General features: G+C 59.3%; 1 protein-coding gene across 3 annotated transcripts in view; it reads left to right on the forward strand.

Annotated features, from left to right (window-relative positions):
* Window positions 1-1,260: 1,260 nt before the first annotated feature.
* PAX7 (paired box 7) overlaps window positions 1,261-19,364 on the forward strand; it is a 99,722-nt gene continuing 81,618 nt past the window's right edge. Inside the window, exons 1-4 of one of the 3 annotated variants that reach the window (XM_040462805.1) lie at window positions 1,261-1,460; window positions 4,086-4,321; window positions 4,912-5,041; window positions 5,924-6,058. In XM_040462805.1, the coding sequence (XP_040318739.1) occupies window positions 1,376-1,460; window positions 4,086-4,321; window positions 4,912-5,041; window positions 5,924-6,058 (586 nt within the window). In that variant the 5' untranslated portion in view covers window positions 1,261-1,375. The remainder of the gene's footprint in view (window positions 1,461-4,085; window positions 4,322-4,911; window positions 5,042-5,923; window positions 6,059-19,364) is intronic. The other 2 variants (XM_040462826.1, XM_040462816.1) reach the window with 2 other exon arrangements.

Here is a 19,364-nt window from a genome sequence, read left to right on the forward strand (position 1 = left end):
TTCACAGAGAAAGTCATCAACCCTTCTCCTGAAGTCACCCTAGGCCGCTCGCCCGAGTGGCCCCACTGGCGGAGATTTCAGAACGTGTGAGAGACATGGAGGAGATCCGCAATCAGCCCACTCTGGCCCTGGGAGGCCAGAGAAAAGGCGAGAATTCAGCGGAGCCGCCAACCCTGCAGCAGACATTCCCAAGCAGCCGGGACGCCGAGAGGGGCCGTGGGCGACCAGGGGGCTGGGCGCTCGGCCGCTGTGGCCCATTCGTCAAAAGAAGACACTTGCACAAAGTTGGCCCCCTCCCCTTCCCTTCTGCTCCCTTCCCCCAGCCCCGGGGCCTCGCTCCCTCTGTGTTAACGGGCGGTTCAAATTCTCCCCCAAAAACCAGGTCGAGCCGGGGATTAGAAAAGAGAGAGAGAAAAAAAAAATATTCGTTGGCGATTTCTTTTCGTTATTGGTCCTCGCCTCCCTTCCGCCCTGGCCCCCTTTTCCATCTCATGAATAAAAGAAAAGTCCGAACCTATCAGATCTCGTTCGCTGCCTCCCCCCACCCCCGCCGCCGCCACCCCCGTCCCCCCCACTCCTCCTCGTACTCCAGCTGAGCACTTTTGCACAACTTACCCGGCGGATCGCTCGCCCCCTCGCTTCCCCTCTTGCCTTCCCAACCCCGTCACCCCCAGTCGCCTCCCCCCCAGCCCCGAAACTCCGACAGAGCCACCTCGGCCCCTCCCCGAGCCTTGTGGGGGGCGGGGGGCGAAAGCCGGTGCGCGAGGGGGACGTGAGTGTGGTCTGCAGCGAGGCGTGGAGGGGAGCGCAGGGAGGGAGCGGGCGAGCGCGGGAGTAAATATATAAATAAATACGGGCGAGAACCCACTCGGCAGCCTCTCGGCTCAGAAACTTTGGCCCGGAGCGCGTGAGCGCGCACGGCCGCCCGTCCGAGGCCGGGCCCTGCCTCCGGCCGCGGCTCCCCCCTCCCTACCCCAGCCCCGCTCCGCCGCCGGCCTCGCCTCCCGGTTCCGCCCGGCGCATCCGCCCGCACAACTTCTGGCCGAGCAGAGCGGGCACAGGCGGACTTGGGGTTGGCGTGTTTGTTTGTTTGAACTTCCCTGTCGCCACCTTCCCCCCCCCCCGCACTCCCGACCGCCCCCCTCCACCAACCTCCGCCCCCCACCTCGCCCCCCTCCCCAGCTTCTGGACGCGAACGGCTGCAGCCGGGGGTGGGGGTGGGGGCAGGGAGCGCGTGCGGAGAGGGGAGGAGGGGGAAGAGGTTAAAAAAAGCGAAGTGGCAGAAGAAGGAAAGAAAGAGAGCGCAGCGGGGGTGAAGGGAGCGGACGGGCAGCGATTTTTGCCGACTCTGGACTCGTCCCCGGCGTGCGCGAGAATGGCGGCCCTTCCCGGCACCGTCCCCAGGATGATGCGGCCGGCGCCCGGGCAGAACTACCCGCGCACCGGCTTCCCTCTGGAAGGTAAGAGCGCCTCCGCGCCTCCGCCGGGAGCCCGGGGTCCGCGGAGACGCAGCCATCGCCAGGGGTGGCGGCGGCGCCAGCGGCAGCGGGGCGGGAGGAGGGGGGGGGGCGCGCTCCCCGTCTCATCTGGGACGGAGTCCGGGCGCTGGACCCCGCAAGTTTCCGGGGCCGACACTTGTCCGTTTCTGCGTGGCTTTCGGTGGCCGGCGGCCCGGCCTCACAGGTCGCGCGGGCCCTGGCCTTCCTCCGCCGGGCGGAACCCGGGGCAGATTTCGGCCCCTAGGAAAAGCCAGCTCTTCGTGCTCGTTCCACTATTTTCACATACTTCCCTCCCCCCCACCCCCACCCCCTATAGTTTCTCGCAGCTCTCCTGCGTTCGCCCCTGCAAGCGCGTCCTACTCCTCGTTCCGAATTGTTCTTTTTTGTTTGTTTGTTTGTTTTCCCCACTGCTGGGATGGTCTTCCAAAACCCCTTTTATTTCGAAATGCCGACAGCATGTGGATAGTGCGTGTGTCCAAACCAGGAAGGTTCTCCGCTTCTTCCAAAGCAACAGTCAGAAACTCCTGCTCTTGGGGTCTGGTAACAAACTAATGCGACATAATCGATAGCCACGATTTCCCCCGGCCCCACCCCCACAACTTTTCACTTGGGCTTCAGAACTCTGGAACTCTCCTGGGAGGGGACCCCGGGACGGGGAAAGTGCGCGATTCTGTAATGCGTCCTCCCTAAAGAAATATCCAGCGCTGGGGCGAGCAGGGAAGGACGCACCGTGGACGGTTCCCGGCTCCAGAAAAGGGTGCGAGCGGGCTGCCGAGACCCTTTCCTGCGGGTTTTTTGTTTTTTGTTTTTGTTTTTTTTTGGCTTGGTTTTGTGTTGTGTTGCTTTCTTTCTAAACGGATGGAAGGCCTTCAACCTGTCAACCGAGGGATCGCTGGGCTTCTGGGGGCAGGTAGCCACGGTGTCACACGGGACACCACTTTCATTTTTTAATTACTCTTCTGGTAATTGTATGAGCCCCCTTGTGCGCGAGGAAGGGGAAAGGAGGCGGGGAGGGGATGGACGGGCAGGCAGCCTGCGATCTGGGGAGGGAGGGGTCCCTCCGGCAGCGGGCCGGGCGCGGGTCCCTGCATTAGACAGAGGCGAAGAGAGTGGCTCCGTGATCAAGTGCGCGCGAGCAGCCACGCAGGCGGGAGAGCGCACAAGCCCGGGGATTTGCCGTAACACTCTCCTGTAGCGAATGCAAGTGAAACAGGCGGCCGAGGACGCGCAGCGGATTAGAACAATATTTGCCCAACATGACGGAGAATACTGAGGAGAGCCGAGCGCCGGTCGCTAAAGAGGCTCTTGAATATAAAGTTGGGCGCTCGAGAGCTCTCCAGTGCTAATGGCATATCCCGCCACGGAGACCGAGTGACTCTGACTTGGCGACGCACGATTTCTGATTAAATCCGAGGGTGGCTTCAGACTCCTACTTTTGCAAAGCGAGGTGGGGGGGGGGGGACCGGAGGCGGTAGGAACAGCCGAGCCTCTTCTCGCCTCCTCCCTTCCAATTATACCGGCAGCTCCCTCCACTCGGGCGGCTGTGAAATCGTTCTAATCTGCCCGATCTCCGCAGCCGCCGAGTCCCCAAATTGGGGGGATCGAGGCCGGATTAGTGCACCGGGTGTCCCCCAACCTTCCGGGAGGAAATTGTGTACACTTTGCATTAAGGCTTCTGAGGAGCTCTCCCCTCCCCAGCATACAGCAGGGGCTGACCGCCGGGGATGTCTGTCTCCCAGGTTCCCAAAGTCACCCACACCCCGGGGGGGGGGGGGGGGACTCTGGTCCATCTGTGTACCAGCTTCTCAGAGCCCACAGGGACATCCCTTCTCAGGCTCTGGATGGGAACCAGAGCCACCAGCCTGGTCTGGGGCTCTTGGGAGGTTGATATTTGATTTGGAAGCTTGGAGCATCTCCCCAGATCTCCCCAAAACGAAATTAGAGCTTTGAGAGGGGTTGGAAGCAAGGAGAGTCCCTCAAGGGACAGCCAGGTGACCCCAGAGGCAGGGACCAACGGCATCATGTCGCCAGTCGCTCGACTGTTCAGTTAGAAGTTGGACGGCTCTGCCAGCCCAGGCCAGAGCAATAAACACTGGTAATTAACCAGCGCCTCTGGCTCCCTCCTAAATGGATCAGTCTTGACCACCTAGGGCACGGAGCGGACCAGAGGGGCCACATCTCACCCGCTAGTGGCCTCTCTAAGAGGCAGGCAGACCTGTGGCCCAAACTGCATCCCGGGGGACATTGGTCCCAGAGACTCCAAGACTCCATCAGCCTCTTGGCTCTGTCCCCTCCCTCCCGGCCTCAGAAGCATCAGATCCCTCGTCCTCATTCCCCATGGTGTGACAGGAGCAGGGGCACGCGGCGTCTGGGGGACTGTAGCAGCCAGCCGTGACTCCCCCCTCCATCCTTGCAGGACCTTCTCTCAGCTTTATGACGGTTTTCGCCTGACCTCTGTACTGCCTGGGCTCCAAACGTGGGAGGGGGATTCAGGGATCCTCTGTCAGGGGTCTTGGGGCTCAAATGAGACCAGCCAGGGAGGTGTGCTCAGTGTCTCTCCTTCCCCATCTGCCCTCCCTTCTCCAGTGTCCACACCGCTTGGCCAAGGCCGGGTCAATCAGCTTGGCGGAGTCTTCATCAACGGGCGACCCCTGCCTAACCACATCCGCCACAAGATAGTGGAGATGGCCCACCATGGCATCCGGCCCTGTGTCATCTCCCGCCAGCTGCGTGTCTCCCATGGCTGTGTCTCCAAGATTCTCTGCCGCTACCAGGAGACCGGGTCCATCCGGCCTGGGGCCATCGGAGGCAGCAAGCCCAGAGTGAGTGTCTTTGCTGCGAGCCGACAGTCGGCCTTCCCACGGTTGGGGGATCCTGGCCGTAGCCCCTCTCAATGCCCTCCATCATCCAGTATCACTGGGGAGTCCGTACGCTTCCTGTGAAAGTACAGGGGGAGAGTGTCCTCACCCCCGGATAGCTCCCTCCTTACTTGAATTTCTAGTGGATGGAGATAACTGAGGTTCCAGGTTGCCCAAGACTTGGGGGCCCATGAGTCATCCCTGGGCCGTCCCTACGTCTGCCCCATCCCCTATCATCATCCCAGACCAGGGAAAAATCTCCCCTCTGTCTTGCCTGAAATAGTGAAAGGGAGATCCTAGGAGTCCTAATTAGCTTTTTATTTTCTTACCTATCACTTCCCTGGGCCCTCAGTCAGCTGCCTTCCTGGGAACCAGGCTCAGGTTTTGTGAAGGGATAAGGCCAATCTCAGAAGGGGGCGGTGGTGGTGGTGGGGGGGGGGGATGGGAACCAGAGCCACCAGCCTGGCCTGGGGCTCTTGGGAGGTTGATATTAAAAGTATCTCCCTCCCCCACCCCATCTTTCCGCTCCTGCTCTCCCACCTCCACCTCTGAAGCAGGTGGCGACTCCGGATGTGGAGAAAAAGATCGAGGAGTACAAGAGGGAAAACCCAGGCATGTTCAGCTGGGAGATCCGAGACCGGCTGCTAAAGGATGGGCACTGTGACCGCAGCACGGTGCCCTCAGGTGAGAAGGCAGCTGGGCCGGCGGCGTCCGGTTCAGGCTCGGGGCTCGGGGCTGCGGGTGGAAGGAGGAGGACAGGAGGTGCTGAATGACGCGGAGCTTGAAGGAAAGTTGGGGGGAGCAAGGGGGACGGGAGCGTGGAGAGAGTTGGGGCACAGGAGGGACTCAAAACCGAAAGGAAGATGAAGCGAGGGAAGAAGGAAGGAGAAGAAAGTTCAGAAAGAGAGAACGGAAGGAGGGTCGGAAGGGGCAAAAAGTTAATCCTATAAGGCTGGGTGATAACAGGAGCTCCCTGGGCACTTTCTGCGGGAAGTGGCCTAGAGAGATGGGTCTATCCTAGGAGGGTTGATCTCGGGTGGGCTCCCTGGACCCCTTTCCCCAAGTCACAATTTCTGTTTCGTTAGTGCCACCAGCCAGCAATGGGCCCCAGATGTGGGGGCCTTCCAGCATCCTGCCTTGCGAGACAGAAAGCGGCCTGGGATGTCCGTGTGCAGGGGCACGTGTGCAGGGGCGGCCAGGCACGCAGGGCTGGGCCGCACACCTGAGTGTGGAGACCGCAGCACAGGGGCTGGAGGGCCTCCGGGAAGGCCCTGGGGGAGTGGGTGTGGGTGTGAGTGTATCTAGGGGATGCGCGGGTGTAGGGCACAAGTGTGTGCAAGGATGCGTATAGGAAAGCCGCTGTGAGATGCCCCAGGTGGGTCAGCTTCCCTAGCGAGTGACTGTCCTTAGGTAGAGACGCTTAACCAGGGAGGGGGGCAGCGGGTGTGAATCTCATTGCCGCGTGTTGGGGGGGGGGCTGCGCGGCTTTCTCCCAGGGGCCCAGGTCGCGCCGGGCTCCGCTGCCCCAACGACTTATACTCGCTCTTTTGCCTTTGAATTTCTGAGGTTTAGTGAGTTCGATTAGCCGCGTGCTCAGAATCAAGTTCGGGAAGAAAGAGGAGGAGGATGAAGCGGACAAGAAGGAGGAGGACGGCGAGAAGAAAGCCAAGCACAGCATCGACGGCATCCTGGGAGACAAAGGTAGGGAGCCTCCCCGGGGACGCCACGGCGGAGCCGCGCGTCCCCACCCGCCAGCGTGCGGGCCGGTGCTGCGCTTCCGCCGCCCAAGGCTGGCGACCGAACTTCAGCGGGAGGACTCGCAGCCTCCGGGGGTGGGGGCGGGGCGGGGGGGGGGCAGCCGGGAGCCCCCTCGAGGGTTGCCGAGAGCGCCCCCTCGGCGCGCCCGGGGCCAGGGCAGGGCGCGGAGCCGGGGCGCAGACGGACCCCGCCTCCCCGGGGAGCCGGCGGCAGGTTGGTGCACTGCGCGCCGCCGAGTGCGCGAGCCCCGCGCGCAGGGCCTCGCCGAGCCCTCCGGCGCGTGTGTCCTCCGGCGCTGGCGTTTTGGCGGCTGGTCCCGGCGTGGATCTATTATTTATAGGAAACTTGGGCAAGGGCGGGGGGTGGGGGGCGAGGAAGGAGGAGCCGGCCCGCGGCTCCCTAAATGAATTTGTTAACCAGACCCGCACACGCTCTCTAAACGGTCCCTTGAAACCCTGCCTGACAGTTGACTGACCGCTGCAATCAATAAAAATTAGCGAGGCCCGCGTGGGCCGCCGCCGAACCCTCAGCCTCGCGTTGTCAGGGCGCGCGGACCGAGGCAGCGCCGAGTGGGTGCAGACGGGCGCACGAGGCAGGGGCCAAGTTCCCAGAGGCCCGGGGTGGGGAGGTCTCGGCGAGGAGAAAGATTCGGACGCTCCTCGCACTCTCCCCACTTTTCAGCGCGGCTGGGCCGCTGCCGGGAGTCTGAGCCTGGCGCCCGGCTTTTTTCCCCCCCCCCGGATCTGCTAGGGAAGGCATTTATCTTTCAAGCGCCTGCACGCCCCGGGAAAGGGGGGCGTGCTTTTGTTTATTGACGGGGGGTGCGGGGGAAGTTTCGGGAGAAGGGGAAGTCTTTCTCACTACCCCCTCCCCTCGGAGTTCTCTCTGAGACTGCGTCTTCCGTGGGGGCATGGAGGAGAGACAGAAAGACCAGAGCCAGAGCCGGGGAGGCTGGCTGGGGAGAAGAAGCAAGCCCCCCAGCAGGCATGCGGGGCCGGGGCAGGGGTGGGGGGCTGCAGGCAGGCAGACAGCAAAGACAGTGCTCCTGTGAACCAGCAAAACAGTAGCTTTGTGGAAAGTGGGGAAGCGCCCCGAACCTGGGAACTTGGAAGGAGCACATTTGGCTGGAATTTCTTTGCAGAGGTTTCTCGAGGTACCTCCCTCCTTGCGTCCTGCGAACTCCCAGCCCGGGTCTCTCCCCAGTTTTCAGCAGGCTCTCCCAACCTTGAAGATGAACTTCAGAGACAAAGCCCGCTTCCAAAGACAACACCCAGGGAGGCCCAGCCCCCACTGGCCTGGTGGAGGAGGAAGGTGGGAGGAGGGGCAGGGGCAGCCCCTTTGAGAGCAGCCTAGAGCTGGGGAAGGGGCGGGCTATTGACATTCAGGGCCCCAAGTGGAGCCCAGTCCCGCCAGGGACAAAAGGGCGAGAGGGAAGAAAGGGAGGGAGCCGCGCCTGGCACCCCGCTGCGCCGGGCCTGTCGCACAGCCTCAGGTCTGCAGTGGGAAGGGGTCCTGTGCCGCCAAGGAGCGCCTCTGGCTTGGCCCAGGCGGCCCTGAGCCCTGCGACCCCCTGTGGGGGGACCCACTCCTTACTTCAGTTTGTAGCAGAAAGCGGCTTAGGGGCACTTCCTTTTTTTGTGGGGTGGGGCACATTGAACTTGAAGGGCTCTTTCCTGGTGCCTTACCACGCGGCGGACGCCGTTTCTGGGAGGTACCGGGGGAGAGGCGGAAGGAGGTTTGGTTTTATTTGGGGAGACGTTAGGTGTGCGTGTGTGTGGCTGGGGTTTGTCCAGTTCGGTCTGTCCTGAGAAAGAAGGAAGGGAAGGGAATAGAAAGGGTGGGCTTTGGGGAGCCCTCCGCCTCCAGGGAGGCCCTGCGCTTCTGGTGTTGGTCAGGGCTTACGAAACCAGCTAACCGGCAACTTCGCTGCAGAGAGGATTTCCCTGCAGCACAACCAGGAAGCTTCAGTTCCCCAGGGGTTTGCGGGGAGGAGGCAGAGAGCCCAGGAGCTGAGTCTGGAGAGGAGTTGCAGAAATGAAATGGCACCCGTGGGTCTGGTATCCAGAAAGCCCAGCAGTTTTCTGAGTGACAGTGGGCATGTTGGGCGCCGGGAGTGTGGGCTGGGTGGCTGTGTCAGCGCATGTGACTCTCCGTGTGGCTCTTTGCCCGTGGCCCTCTGGATCGTGGTGCCGTGGGGCTGTATTCTGTGCAACCGCGGTTCCGTGGGGCTGTGCAGGGTGGTCGTACGTGGGTGTGAATGGGCAGAGCGACCGTGGGGATGAGTGAGGGTTGCCTGTCCATCTGGTGACAAGTCACATCAGCCCCCTGAGTACCTGGGCAGGCATCCCAGGCGACCACCCCCCCCCCCCACAGTGGGAACCTCTCCTCTCCCTCCTGGGCCCCGGCCATCAGCTTCACGGCCAAGTTAGAGGTGAAAAGACCCCTTAACCTCCACCCGAGCCGGCCAGGTGGGGAGAGGCAGAGACCCCTCAAAGCGCAGAGCAACGGGAGGGGTGCGCGCCCACGAACTTTGTTTTGGCTCCTTGCTCTTGACGAACGCTTTCTCCGGGGGTTGCCCCTCTCGTGGTGGGGAGCCTTGGAAGAAGGGGTTTAAGAGCTCTCCTCTTTAAGCGCTAAAGAGAGATCCCTCCCTGAGTCCGTTTTTCCCTATCGTCCGCTTGGCATTTAATAATGTTAAGACTTATTAGAGCTGGTAATGAAAACTGGGACTCCTGAATAGGAAACTGTGTTGGAGAGGGGTGTAATAGCTTCCAGGCATGGTAAGAAACTATTTATCCGCAATCAGTCCTCACTCTCAGAGTTTGAAGCACAAACGTTAAGTTGAAGGGTTTTAAAGCAGATTAAATTGAGCTTTTATTTCTGTGCACTTTCATCTCTGAACAGCTCACTCCTGCTCCCCTTGGGCTGATATTCATGAGGCTGTTCGTATTTTTTTTTTTTTTCTCTTATCCTTGTTAAGACCGAGTTATTAGGATTGTTGGTGGTGAGAATTTCAGACCGCTGCGGAGAGGGGCTCCGGCCACGCTCTGCTCACCTGGAGAGGGACATGGACAGTCTTTGCCCTCATCCACTTGGACCCTCTTCCCCTCAGCCCTGCTCCGAGGACCAGGGGAGAGACAGGCCCGAGACCCAAGTGGGAAAGGACTGGAGGAGGGACAGAGAAGAAAAAGATTTGCCTAGCCTGAGCCCAGAGAGACTCTGCTGGGAAATTTGATAGGGGTTTGCAAAAAGTCGAGCCATCTCTCTGGGGGAACTAAGGGGGCCAGTGTAAAGAAATGGGGGGGAGGAGCAGTGTCAATAGTAATCAGCACCCCCAAACCTCATGCCTCTGACGTTGCACAAACGTAGGCTGAAACTGACCAGATCAGACGTGGGGCTCCATCTGGGCCTCTGGGGTACGGCGCCCAGAGAGGTCACGATTAATACGAACTAAGGAGGGAGAGGGGGGACTCACAAACTGAAAAGAAGAGGGTGCATTTTCCTCTGTGGGGGAGAGTGCCATGGTCACAGCCGGGCGGAGACTTTGCTGACTTCCCCGGGTCGGGAAGACCGTCCGAGGTGGGGGCCGAGGGGGCTGCTGTGTAAGGCAGATCTGTGTTTCTTTCCCTCTTTCCTTCATGCATTTTTAAAGCCGCGAACGTACAGGTGTGGAGTGGCAGATGACGGAGGAGGATCGGAAGGGAGAGGAGAGCCCCGGAGTGTGGGTTTTAGACACTTGTAAAAGGAGGTGGGAAACAATTTAATTTGGCAGCGCGGATAGCTGCTAATGCGGTTTTCGGTCGTTCGCTACACTGGAGGAAGCTGTTTTGATTGTGTGTACAAGGACCTGCTAAATTTAATTAGGCTCCGGGGGAGCGCATGAATAGGGGAAGGGGGGGCTCGGCTCCCCTCAGCCCACACCGGTTTTTTTTTTTTTTTTTCTTTTTTCCCTTCCCCCGGCTTCACACCTGGAAGGGGCATTGTTGACCGCATAGGCGAGAGCGGCCGAGGCAAAGGGAGGCGGCGCGGAGGGAGCGGGGCCTTGGGAGCGGGAGAGCCGGGAAAGGACGGAGATAGTCCATTTATCAAGAAACAATCTGCATTGATTTAAACCAACAAGTTCCCTCCTCCGTAAATGTGTGTTTAGAGAAAGGTAATTGACACTCTACCAAATCAAAGGATTACCCCGGGTTGGCAATCTAATCAAACAGAGTCCAGGCGGGATTTGAGGCTGTTCAGAGTGGGGATCAGCTTCGCATAATGGGGGCTCGGAGGAAGATGGGAGGGTGTCAGGCAATTCCCCGGCTTTAGGCTGAGCTCAGTGGTGAGACCAGAGGGGGAGAGGGAGGGGCGCGAGGCCTCCGCCGCGCCCGGGTGGTGGGGGGATGGGGTGAGCGGAGAGGGGGCGTGCGGGGCGGGGGTGGGGGAATATCCCGCAGGAGGGGGGCTCCCGGCGAGGGGCGAGCCCACACTGGGCTGACAAGACTCCCCCTTTCTTCCCTGCATCCCCCCCAACCGAAGCCGCGAGAGGGGAAGGAGGGAGCGGAGACTCACGGAGAACAACAATGAGATCTAACTATTACAAAGGCAAACACTGGCGCTCGCGCGCGCGCTCGCAGCCCCGGAACCCGCGGTAAATAAACAAAGTCGGCAAACTGTTTGCCAGATAAACTCGTGCCTAAATCGAGTGTGACGGGCAAGGAGAGTGGAGACAGAAGGAGATAAGGTTGGAGGGGGAATGAACGAGCATAATCTAATAGAAGACATTTAGCAAACAAACTTGAGACAAGAACAGGGGAGCGGAGGGTAATTATCCGCCCCAGAGAGCGAGGGAAGCCTTCGGAGGGGTGCCGAGGGCGCGCGGGGGAAGGCCTTTGGGTCTCCACGGGGAACCCGGCCAGGGTCCCCAGGGCGCGCAGGGGAAGGGCTGGGCTCCCAGATTGAGGTTCCGGCGCGGCTCCAGCCTCGCGGACGCATTTCTACACGGGGTGGGGGTCCCCCGCCGCGGAGGCGTGCGGGTTTTATGTTCACCTCCGGGCACGCACCGCCACACACACCGGCTGTTTCGAGGCGTTTGTACCTAAAAGACTCGTGTGCGCGGCGCAGCCGTGAAAGGAATTAGATATTTACCAGTTTGAAATAAGCCTGGCTAAGAAGAAGAGAGAAGAGAGAGAGACATTGAAAAGACGAGGCTGGCTGGGGGAAGACTTCAAACGAATTCATCATTTGGAATGGTGGAGGGGAGATTTACCAGACAGTATTGGGAAGTTATTTAGATATTAATAACACATTTTCCTGAGGCGCGACCACGGCAGCCATCTGCGCGGCTCTTGGAGCTATTTGGCTGGGTGAAATATGGGCGTCTCAAATGTTGGGAAGAGATAACGCAATCAGGCTATAACCCTGGTCCTGAGACGGCATCGCAGCGTTAAACCCGGATTAACCTCCCCCCACCCCCGCCGCCCCCTCCCCTTTCACAGCTTTCCAAATTTTTCACTGGAATTTACATGGAAGGATTTAAAAGCACATATAACAGTAGCCTTAAAGCAGTAAGGTGATTATTTGGGCTTTTTTTTTTTTTTTTTAAAGAATGCCTTTCTGAAAATGATAGTTGTCACACATTACATTTTATGTAAATAATACGATATAAAAACATATATATTTTTTATACATAGAGAGTTGAGCAAAGGAGATCTTGTGTTTGTCATCATCAGCAACGTTGATGAGGCCTCGCTCCTAATGGGCACCTAAAGAAACATGAAATGTACAATCACCTAAAGCCAGAGTTCACACCACAGAAGGGGCACAGAAGTGCCTGGTGAGGAGAAGCCTTCCAACTGTTAAGAGCACAGAAGAGAAACCCCAAAGGGGAGATTCTCCAGGGGCTCTGGGGCCTTGAAGGCCAGGACTAAGAGGGGGGGGGCACATTCCAGGAATTCCAGGAAAAATAGCTCGTCTCCTTCTCCCATCCCAGACTAATGAGGTAATTAGGAAACCCGGTTGGGGATGGGGATAAGAGGCGATTGGAAGGTGGGGATGCCCCCCTCAGTTTTTACTGTCCTAGGCCTTCCCTTCCCCCCCCCCTCCTCTCCCAACTCTGGCTGAAAGAGGAAAAGGTGGAAATGGGGTCAGCGCTTTCTGACCCGCTCTGGAGCGATTGGCCCCGGCTGGGGTCGGGCAGGGGGAGGGAGGGAACTTGCCTTCCCAAATCGAATCAAGGCAGAACGGTGACCTAAGGGGGAAACGTCGCCATTAGTAGATAGATCTCTCCAAAACTTCAAACAAAGTGGGGTGGGGGTGGGGGGAAGGGAACGGTGAAGCTGGGTAGGCAGAGGCCAGGCGGGGAAGGGGTCCGCAGGCAGCTCAGGGGGGACCGGGAGCCTGCGAAGGGGAGGGGCCCGGAGGAGGAAGAGAAAGGGTCTAGGGCAGAGGGGAGGTGGGGGCCAAAGGAAGGGGTGTAGGAAAGGGGATATGATATGCCAGAGGGGGGTCGGCTGCACTTGGAACTTCAGCCCCCGGGGTGAGGCAAGGCTTCGCGGCGCTGCAGCCTGGGGAGGGATGGGGGGAGGTTGTGTGCGCCCCAAGCCGTGCTTCCATGAAGCCCCTAGGGCATCCCAAGGCGCCTGGGCGCTCCAGCCTGGCCCTCAGTTGGGCACCTCCAGGAGCCGCAGAGCCCCGGAAGCTTGCTGCGGAAGGGTCCGCAAGGTTTCTCCGAGACTGCGGGTCAGCTAAATGGTCCAAGATTTGGTCGCCCGGGCCCTGGCTGTGCGCTGGGGGCCTGCGCCCAGGTCGAGCCCAAGGGAGGGGTGAGCAGAGACCGGGGAGACACAGAGGCACAGAGGGGGTACGAGAGAGAGGCAGAGCGGAGGAGAACAGAGAGAGAGAACGCTGCGCGCTGGAAAACTGGAGCGAGAAAGACCGAGCGCGGGGGGTAGAGAACCTGCCCGGAACGCTGGAGGGCGCCGAGAAATGCGGAGGGGCCGCGGGAGGCGCGGAGCGGCAGGAAGGAAGACAAAGGGACGCCGAGTCCCCGAAAGGCTGGCCGGGGACGGGCGGGTCGGGAGAAGCCGCAGGCCCCCGAGGCAGCCCGCGGGAGAGCGCGGGCGGAGAGGGCGAGCGCGCGGAGCCGGGCGGCGGCGGGAGGCGGGCGAGCCGCTGTCGTCCTTTTGATCCTCCGCGGCTTCCCCTTATCAGAAGCGCTTTCGGTGACACTGGCACAAAGGCAGTTCATCATATTACAGCGTGGCCCGGCGGCTCGCTGCGATCCCGCCGCTTAATTAGAGGCGAGCGAGTCGGGGCCGGCGGAGCGGGAGGGAGGCCGAGCCCGAGGCGGGGGCCTGGGCGCCGCGCTCCGACCCGGGGCGCTGAGCAGGGGCCGGCCCGAGAGCCTGGTCCAGCCGGGACCCGGAGCAAGGGCGGGGGCCCTCATTCGGAGCGCTGCTCCTTAAACGGGCCTGTCGGGGTTTCACAGCCAGGAGAGTGAGGCTCCCCGCCTTCGGGATGTTCGCAGCCGCCCCTTCTAAGTTCTGGGCTTTGGGGAAGAAATGGCGCAGGCCGGCATCCCCACTCCCTGGCTTCCCACGCCGCAGACTGGAGGGTGAGAGGGTGAGCAAGGGTGACGTTACAAGGCTGGCTGCTCTGGGCCCAGTTCACACCCACAGGTTACCAGCGGCCGGAGGGTCAGATTCCCCCCTCCTGCGCTTGCCCTGTCCCCAAACGATCCCAGCTGCGCCAGGCAGGAGGAATCAGGGAGGGCAGAGGGCATCGTGGTGGGCCTGGGAAGGAAGGGTGCCAGTGTCAGTCCTGTCCCCAACTCACTAGAGTGTAATCTTGGACAACTTGCTCAGTGTCTCTGGCTCTCGGTCTCCTCCTATGAAAGCCAGAGCCCTGGACTAAGTCAAAGATTCTTGTCCTCCTTGGGGGGACCTTAGACCCCTTTGGGAATTGGATAACACCCAACAAACTGGCCAACCACACAAGTTCGTACAGACAGAATTTCGGGGAGCATATAAAGGGGTCTCTGGGCCTCTGGAGGCCATGCCCCATTGGGAACTTCACACAGGCAGGTTTCCTGGTGACTCCAATATTCTCGAGGGAGTGTCTCTCCAGACACTCCTGGATGAGAGAGCCCGGGATGAGGATCTGGAATTGGAGGAGGGGTGTTGAGGCCTGAAGCCTGCCCTCTATCTGGCCCTTGCTGCTGCCACCCCTTTCCAAAGCATGCAGCAGTATCCACCCAGTCACCCCCATTTGGTTGTTGGAAGGGTCCTTTCTGAGGTTGAAATAAGCACAAATGTGGTGTTCCCCTTTTTTGTCAAAGAAAGAGGGAGGGAGGGAGAGAGAGAGAGAGAAAGGAAGGAAGGGGGGAAGGGAAGGGAAAGAGGGAAGGAAAAGAAAAGAAAGGAGAAGAGAGAAAGGGAGGAAGGAAGAAAAGAAAGAAAGAAAGAAAAGAAAAGAAAGAATTGTTTCAGAGGGTGAATTTCTTCAGTCTGTAAAATTTTGTTGAGCACCTACTATGCATTGTGCCAGGCATTGTGATAAGTGCCCAGGAGCACCTGAGACACCAAGAAGGTCTCTGCCTTCAGAGACTTTTGAGCCAGGTGGTTGAGACAGAAAATGAACAAGCCTACGATGAAGAGATGTGCCCCAGCGCCTGTTTGTGTGCATGTTTACCTGGATCTCTGAGTGCGCCTCGCCCCCTTGCCAGGCTGCCTGTGTGTTTTGGTGTTTGTGAGTGTTGTCTGTATGTCTGTGTGCGCGTGACTGCACGCAACAACAGGATGTGTTTGGGGCCCGGGCTGGATTTGGCAGGCAGCCCCCAACCTGACTTGGGGGGTCACAGGCCTGGAAGACAGGGCACGGGAAGCGCCCAGGGTTCCAGCTAAGAGGAGGAGGGAGGGGCGGCCTGGGGCCTGAGCTCCCAAGCGCCTTCCCTGTGCTCTTTGCCACTGAAAAAAAAAAAAAGATCAAACAGCCCCTAGGACAGGACAGAAAAAGGCGTGGGGCGTCCTCCGGAGAAGCAGCTTGGAAAACTCCAGCCTGAACTTTTCTGGGGTCTTTTCACGGGACCCAGACCCAGCGGGGCCCCAGTGGAATGGGCAGCTACCTTTCTGCAGGATCCTCCCCCGGTCCCCAGCCTCTGTGGGGAAACAGGTGGAGAGCGTCCACTCTTGGACGTGGGTTCAAATTACAGTTGTGGGTCTGTAGGTGCCTGGGGAAAGTGGAGAGAAGGTAACATTTGGGGAAGTTTCGTGGGATGTCCTGTGTTGCGTATACTTTTGCGCAGAGATTGTGCGTCTGGAATCAAGCGCGCTCCAGTTCTCTGGAAACTTGTCCTGCGGTCTGCATCAGGTTTATCTGGGCTGCACAAAAATCAGGCTCAGAGTTCATCTCCAGAGCATCAACTCTGGGGTTGGTAGAGGTCAGGGGGAGTTCTAAGGAACCTTCTGGAACTCTGTCATTCCCAGCGCAAGCCTGCAGAAGGCCTCCTGTCTCCTGCAGTCTCTTGTAACCACAGAACCAACCCCAACTGCTGGTCCAGCGGCAGAAGGAGGAACCCAGGACTTATTTTGTACTAATCCCCTCCCCACCCCCACCCCCGTTCCTCCTCTTTGCAAGTTTTTCTCCACACCTGGTCTTCTGGGTCTCGGATTCACTCTCAGGAGAATGAGAAGTCCAATAGAAAAAAAGAAATTCCAGTGTGTGTGTGTGTGTGTGTGTGTGTGTGTGTGTGTGTGTGTGTGTATGTGTGTGCCCCCGCGAGAAAAAGCTAGGAGATGCCCCTCTGCTTTCTTCTACTGCTTTTTGTCTCCTCCATTCTCTTCTTCTATTATGGTCCCTCCAGCCGCCTGCAAATGCCGCCCCTCCCATCTTGGGTGATGGGGAAGGTTCTGAATTATTGCGCTGGCATTTTTAGGGTTTACTGGAGGTGCTGGGAGTGAACCCTAAGCAAAGAGGCTCTGGAACCTCCTTTCCTCCCTTGAGGGTCGGACGGTTTCTGGATTGGGACTTTCCCTTCCATAGCTGGTGCAGCTGACACCACGGAGGTGTAGCTGGTGCCCTCAGGGCTGAGCGCCACAGGGGCGATTACCCCCCTAATTGCACCCTTGCGTCTCCCTGCCACACACACACACACACACACACACACACACACACACACACCCTTCTCCCCTCCTGGCTGGTGGTGGGTTTGAATGCTGGTAGCTCTTCTGTTGCGGAGCCCTGCCTCAGTGACTTGCAGTGGCCAGCCTCAGTTTCCCCATCCGATTAGTGGGCTTGTCAGCCCCTCTCCACCTCCTGGGGCAGGAGGAAATAAGGGCCGGGAAAGCGCCTCAGAAACTGGTCAGCGGGTCCGAGGAGGGGGAGGGGCAGGCTCCAGGGGTTTCTCCTTCCCCGGGCTGACCGCCGCCCCCCCCCCCCCCCCTCGGCGCAGTCCCCGCTCGCGCCTCAATGGCCACTTTAGAAATACAAACAACTTTAGAAATAAAGTAACCAAACCCCCGAAAGGGGCTTTGAAGGGGCGAATGCCTGGTGGCGCTTTACTATGGTGTGGGCCGAGGCCCCGGCCTAATCCCGCTTTCATTTTCACCGACGGCCGCGGGGGAAGCGCTCCGGGCCTCCCGGCCCCTCAGGAGGCTGATTAGGCCACAAAGAGCCCCCATTATCCCGAGAAGAAAACCGGGGGCGGCGCGGGGCGGGGGGAGCTGGGGGAGCGGGCTGCCCGCGCCCGGGCTATTGACTTAGTGGATGAAGTCAAGAGCGGGCACGCTGGGAGCCCTGGGGGGAGGGGGGGGGGAGGGGAGCGAGGGGATCGGCCGCGCGGGGGAAGGGGCGGGGAGACGGAACAAAACAGGACGCACAAAACCCCACAACAAAAACTAAGCTTCGGGCGAGGGAAGCTGGCGGTGGAGGGCTTGGTCCCTGGGCTTCTGCTGGGTCAGCTGCCCCGGGCGGCGACCCACGGAGCGGGGTGCGGGGCAAAGGAGTTAAGGCCCGTCTGCGAGGCGGTCGGTGGCTTTCTTGGGAGGGGATGCTGGCGGAGAGGAGAAAGTTCCCCCGGCAAGGCTGGTGTGTCTGTCGCTAAGGGCTGCGGTGGCTTGGGCTCCAGGCTCTGGCTCGCAGCCCTTCCCTTCCTCCATGAACCTGGGGAGCTGGGTCCAGAGGTCTCCAAAAGTCGTCCCCTGCTGTGGCCACCTGTGGTTCTGTGATCAGGGACATCTGGTGGGCAGAGGCCACTCCTGAGATGCTCTAGGAAAGGTGCCTGAGCTGGGGCCTCAGCGAGGAGGGGGATTAAGGACAAAGAAAAGCCCCGTCCCCTGACCGAAAGATCTGGGTAACTTTGAGTGAGGTGCCCCTGGAGCCTCAGAGTCCCCATCTGCAAAACTGTCCCATGGATGTCAACTGCAGAAGAGTCGGTGATATAATTATAGAAACTGCAGGGCAGATTAGGAGACCAGATAAACAGAACTCTCCAGTCCCTTCCACCTCCTCCTGTCCTCCAAGGCCACTCCCCTATGACTTGAGAAAGAATTGGGACTGTGACCGGGCTGGGGTCCGGGCAGGTGCTGAGCCATGTGCAAATGAGTGGCATCCTCCCTGATCTAGAAGAAATAAGTGGGGCTTGGAGGCAGCTCATTCAACAGAAGGCGGGGGATGGGGGGTGAAGAAGGCAGAAACAAACAAACGGGGACCTCCCAGCTTTGGTGGGCAGGGTTGGGAGAGTCAAGGTGAGCCCTATTTGGTGACTGAAGGAGATAGTAGAAACATCCTCCCGGCGGAGAGGAAGCAGGTGAGGGTATATGACACAGTCCCCCAATCATACCTTCTCCCCTAGAATAGCTGCCCCCCCCCCAGTTCTCTTGAAATAGGGGAGGTCTGTACACTGACTCGAGTGACTTGGAAGTGACCTGAAGGCATCTAGACTCTTCATCCATTCATCATGACGGTCTGAAGGTCTGTTAAGCCTTACTTCCTGTGGGCTGGGCTGGGGGGGGGGTTTATCCCCCCACCCCCCCCCCCCCCCAGCCCAGCCCAGGTGGTGGGGCTTCTCCAGGCTGAGCTAAGAAGCTGGGATTTGTTCCAAGAGCAGTGGGGAGCCAAGGAAGGGACTTCAGCAGGGAGTGCTGAGCCTGTGGCTGGCTCCCAGGACAATGACAGGGACGGGGCTGGGATCCCAAAGGGTGAGCCGGAGTTGAACAGGCCTTAGAGCTCATCTGGTCATTTTCTAGATGGAAAAGCTGAGGTCCAGAGAGCGTGGCATGAGTTGAGGCCAAAGGAGGGGAAGGGAACGCTTGTTTTCTGGCAGCTTCACCTGCAGAACAGCCAAAGAAGCGGGTTGAAGTCTTGCTTCCAGGAAGGCCAGGGGTGAGGGCCTGGGGAATCTGGCCCTTTTCCATCCCTGCAGTTCGTCACCCTTTGTGTTTATTTTTTATTTACTTTTATTATTTTTTTAATTTTTGAGACAGGGAGAGACAGAGCACGAACGGGGGAGGGTCAGAGAAAGAGGGAGACACAGAATCTGAAACAGGCTCCAGGCGCTGAGCTGTCAGCACAGAGCCCGACGCGGGGCTCGAACTCACGAACCGCGAGATCATGACCTGAGCCGAAGTCGGACGCTTAACCGACTGAGCCACCCAGGCGCCCCTACCCTTTGTGTTTAATGTGTGATACTGTTTTTTTTTTTTTTAAGCTCCATTTCACAGAGGGGGACACTGAGGCTCCGAGAGATTAGCTCAAGGAAGGAGGGAAAGGAAGACCATTCTATAAGTCTTCTACAAGTCTGGCTACTCTTGTCCCATTGGGATAATTGCAAGCCCCCAGCCCCTCCCTTCCATTCTTCAGGAGCCTGGCCCAGGGGAGGCTGGCCCAGGGGAGACTATGGCTCCAGCCAGTACCCCCCACTACCACCCACAGTCCCAGCACCCATGAGCACCTACTGGGATCTTGAGACTTGACAGATGTCACAGACTTGGCCATCTTCCTTGGGAAGAGTCCCTTGAGTAGCAAGGACAAATAAATGACTTGGAGAAAGACAGAAAGTAACTGCAATATGGCGGCTGGGGTTGGAACTCAGATCCCATGTGAATGGCCCCCACGGACAGGCCCGGGCTTTGGCACTAACTGCCACGTAACCCTGAAGGAGCCACTTAATTTCTCTGGTCCTTCCCCCTTTGTCTGAACAATGGCAAGGCAGGATCAGCCTAGTGGTTTTCAAAGTGAGTTCCGTGGAGACTTGGGGTTCCTAGCAAGA

The sequence above is a fragment of the Herpailurus yagouaroundi genome, unplaced genomic scaffold (assembly GCF_014898765.1).
Source record: "Herpailurus yagouaroundi ecotype Mexico unplaced genomic scaffold, PumYag 77, whole genome shotgun sequence".
NCBI lineage: Eukaryota > Metazoa > Chordata > Mammalia > Carnivora > Felidae > Herpailurus > Herpailurus yagouaroundi.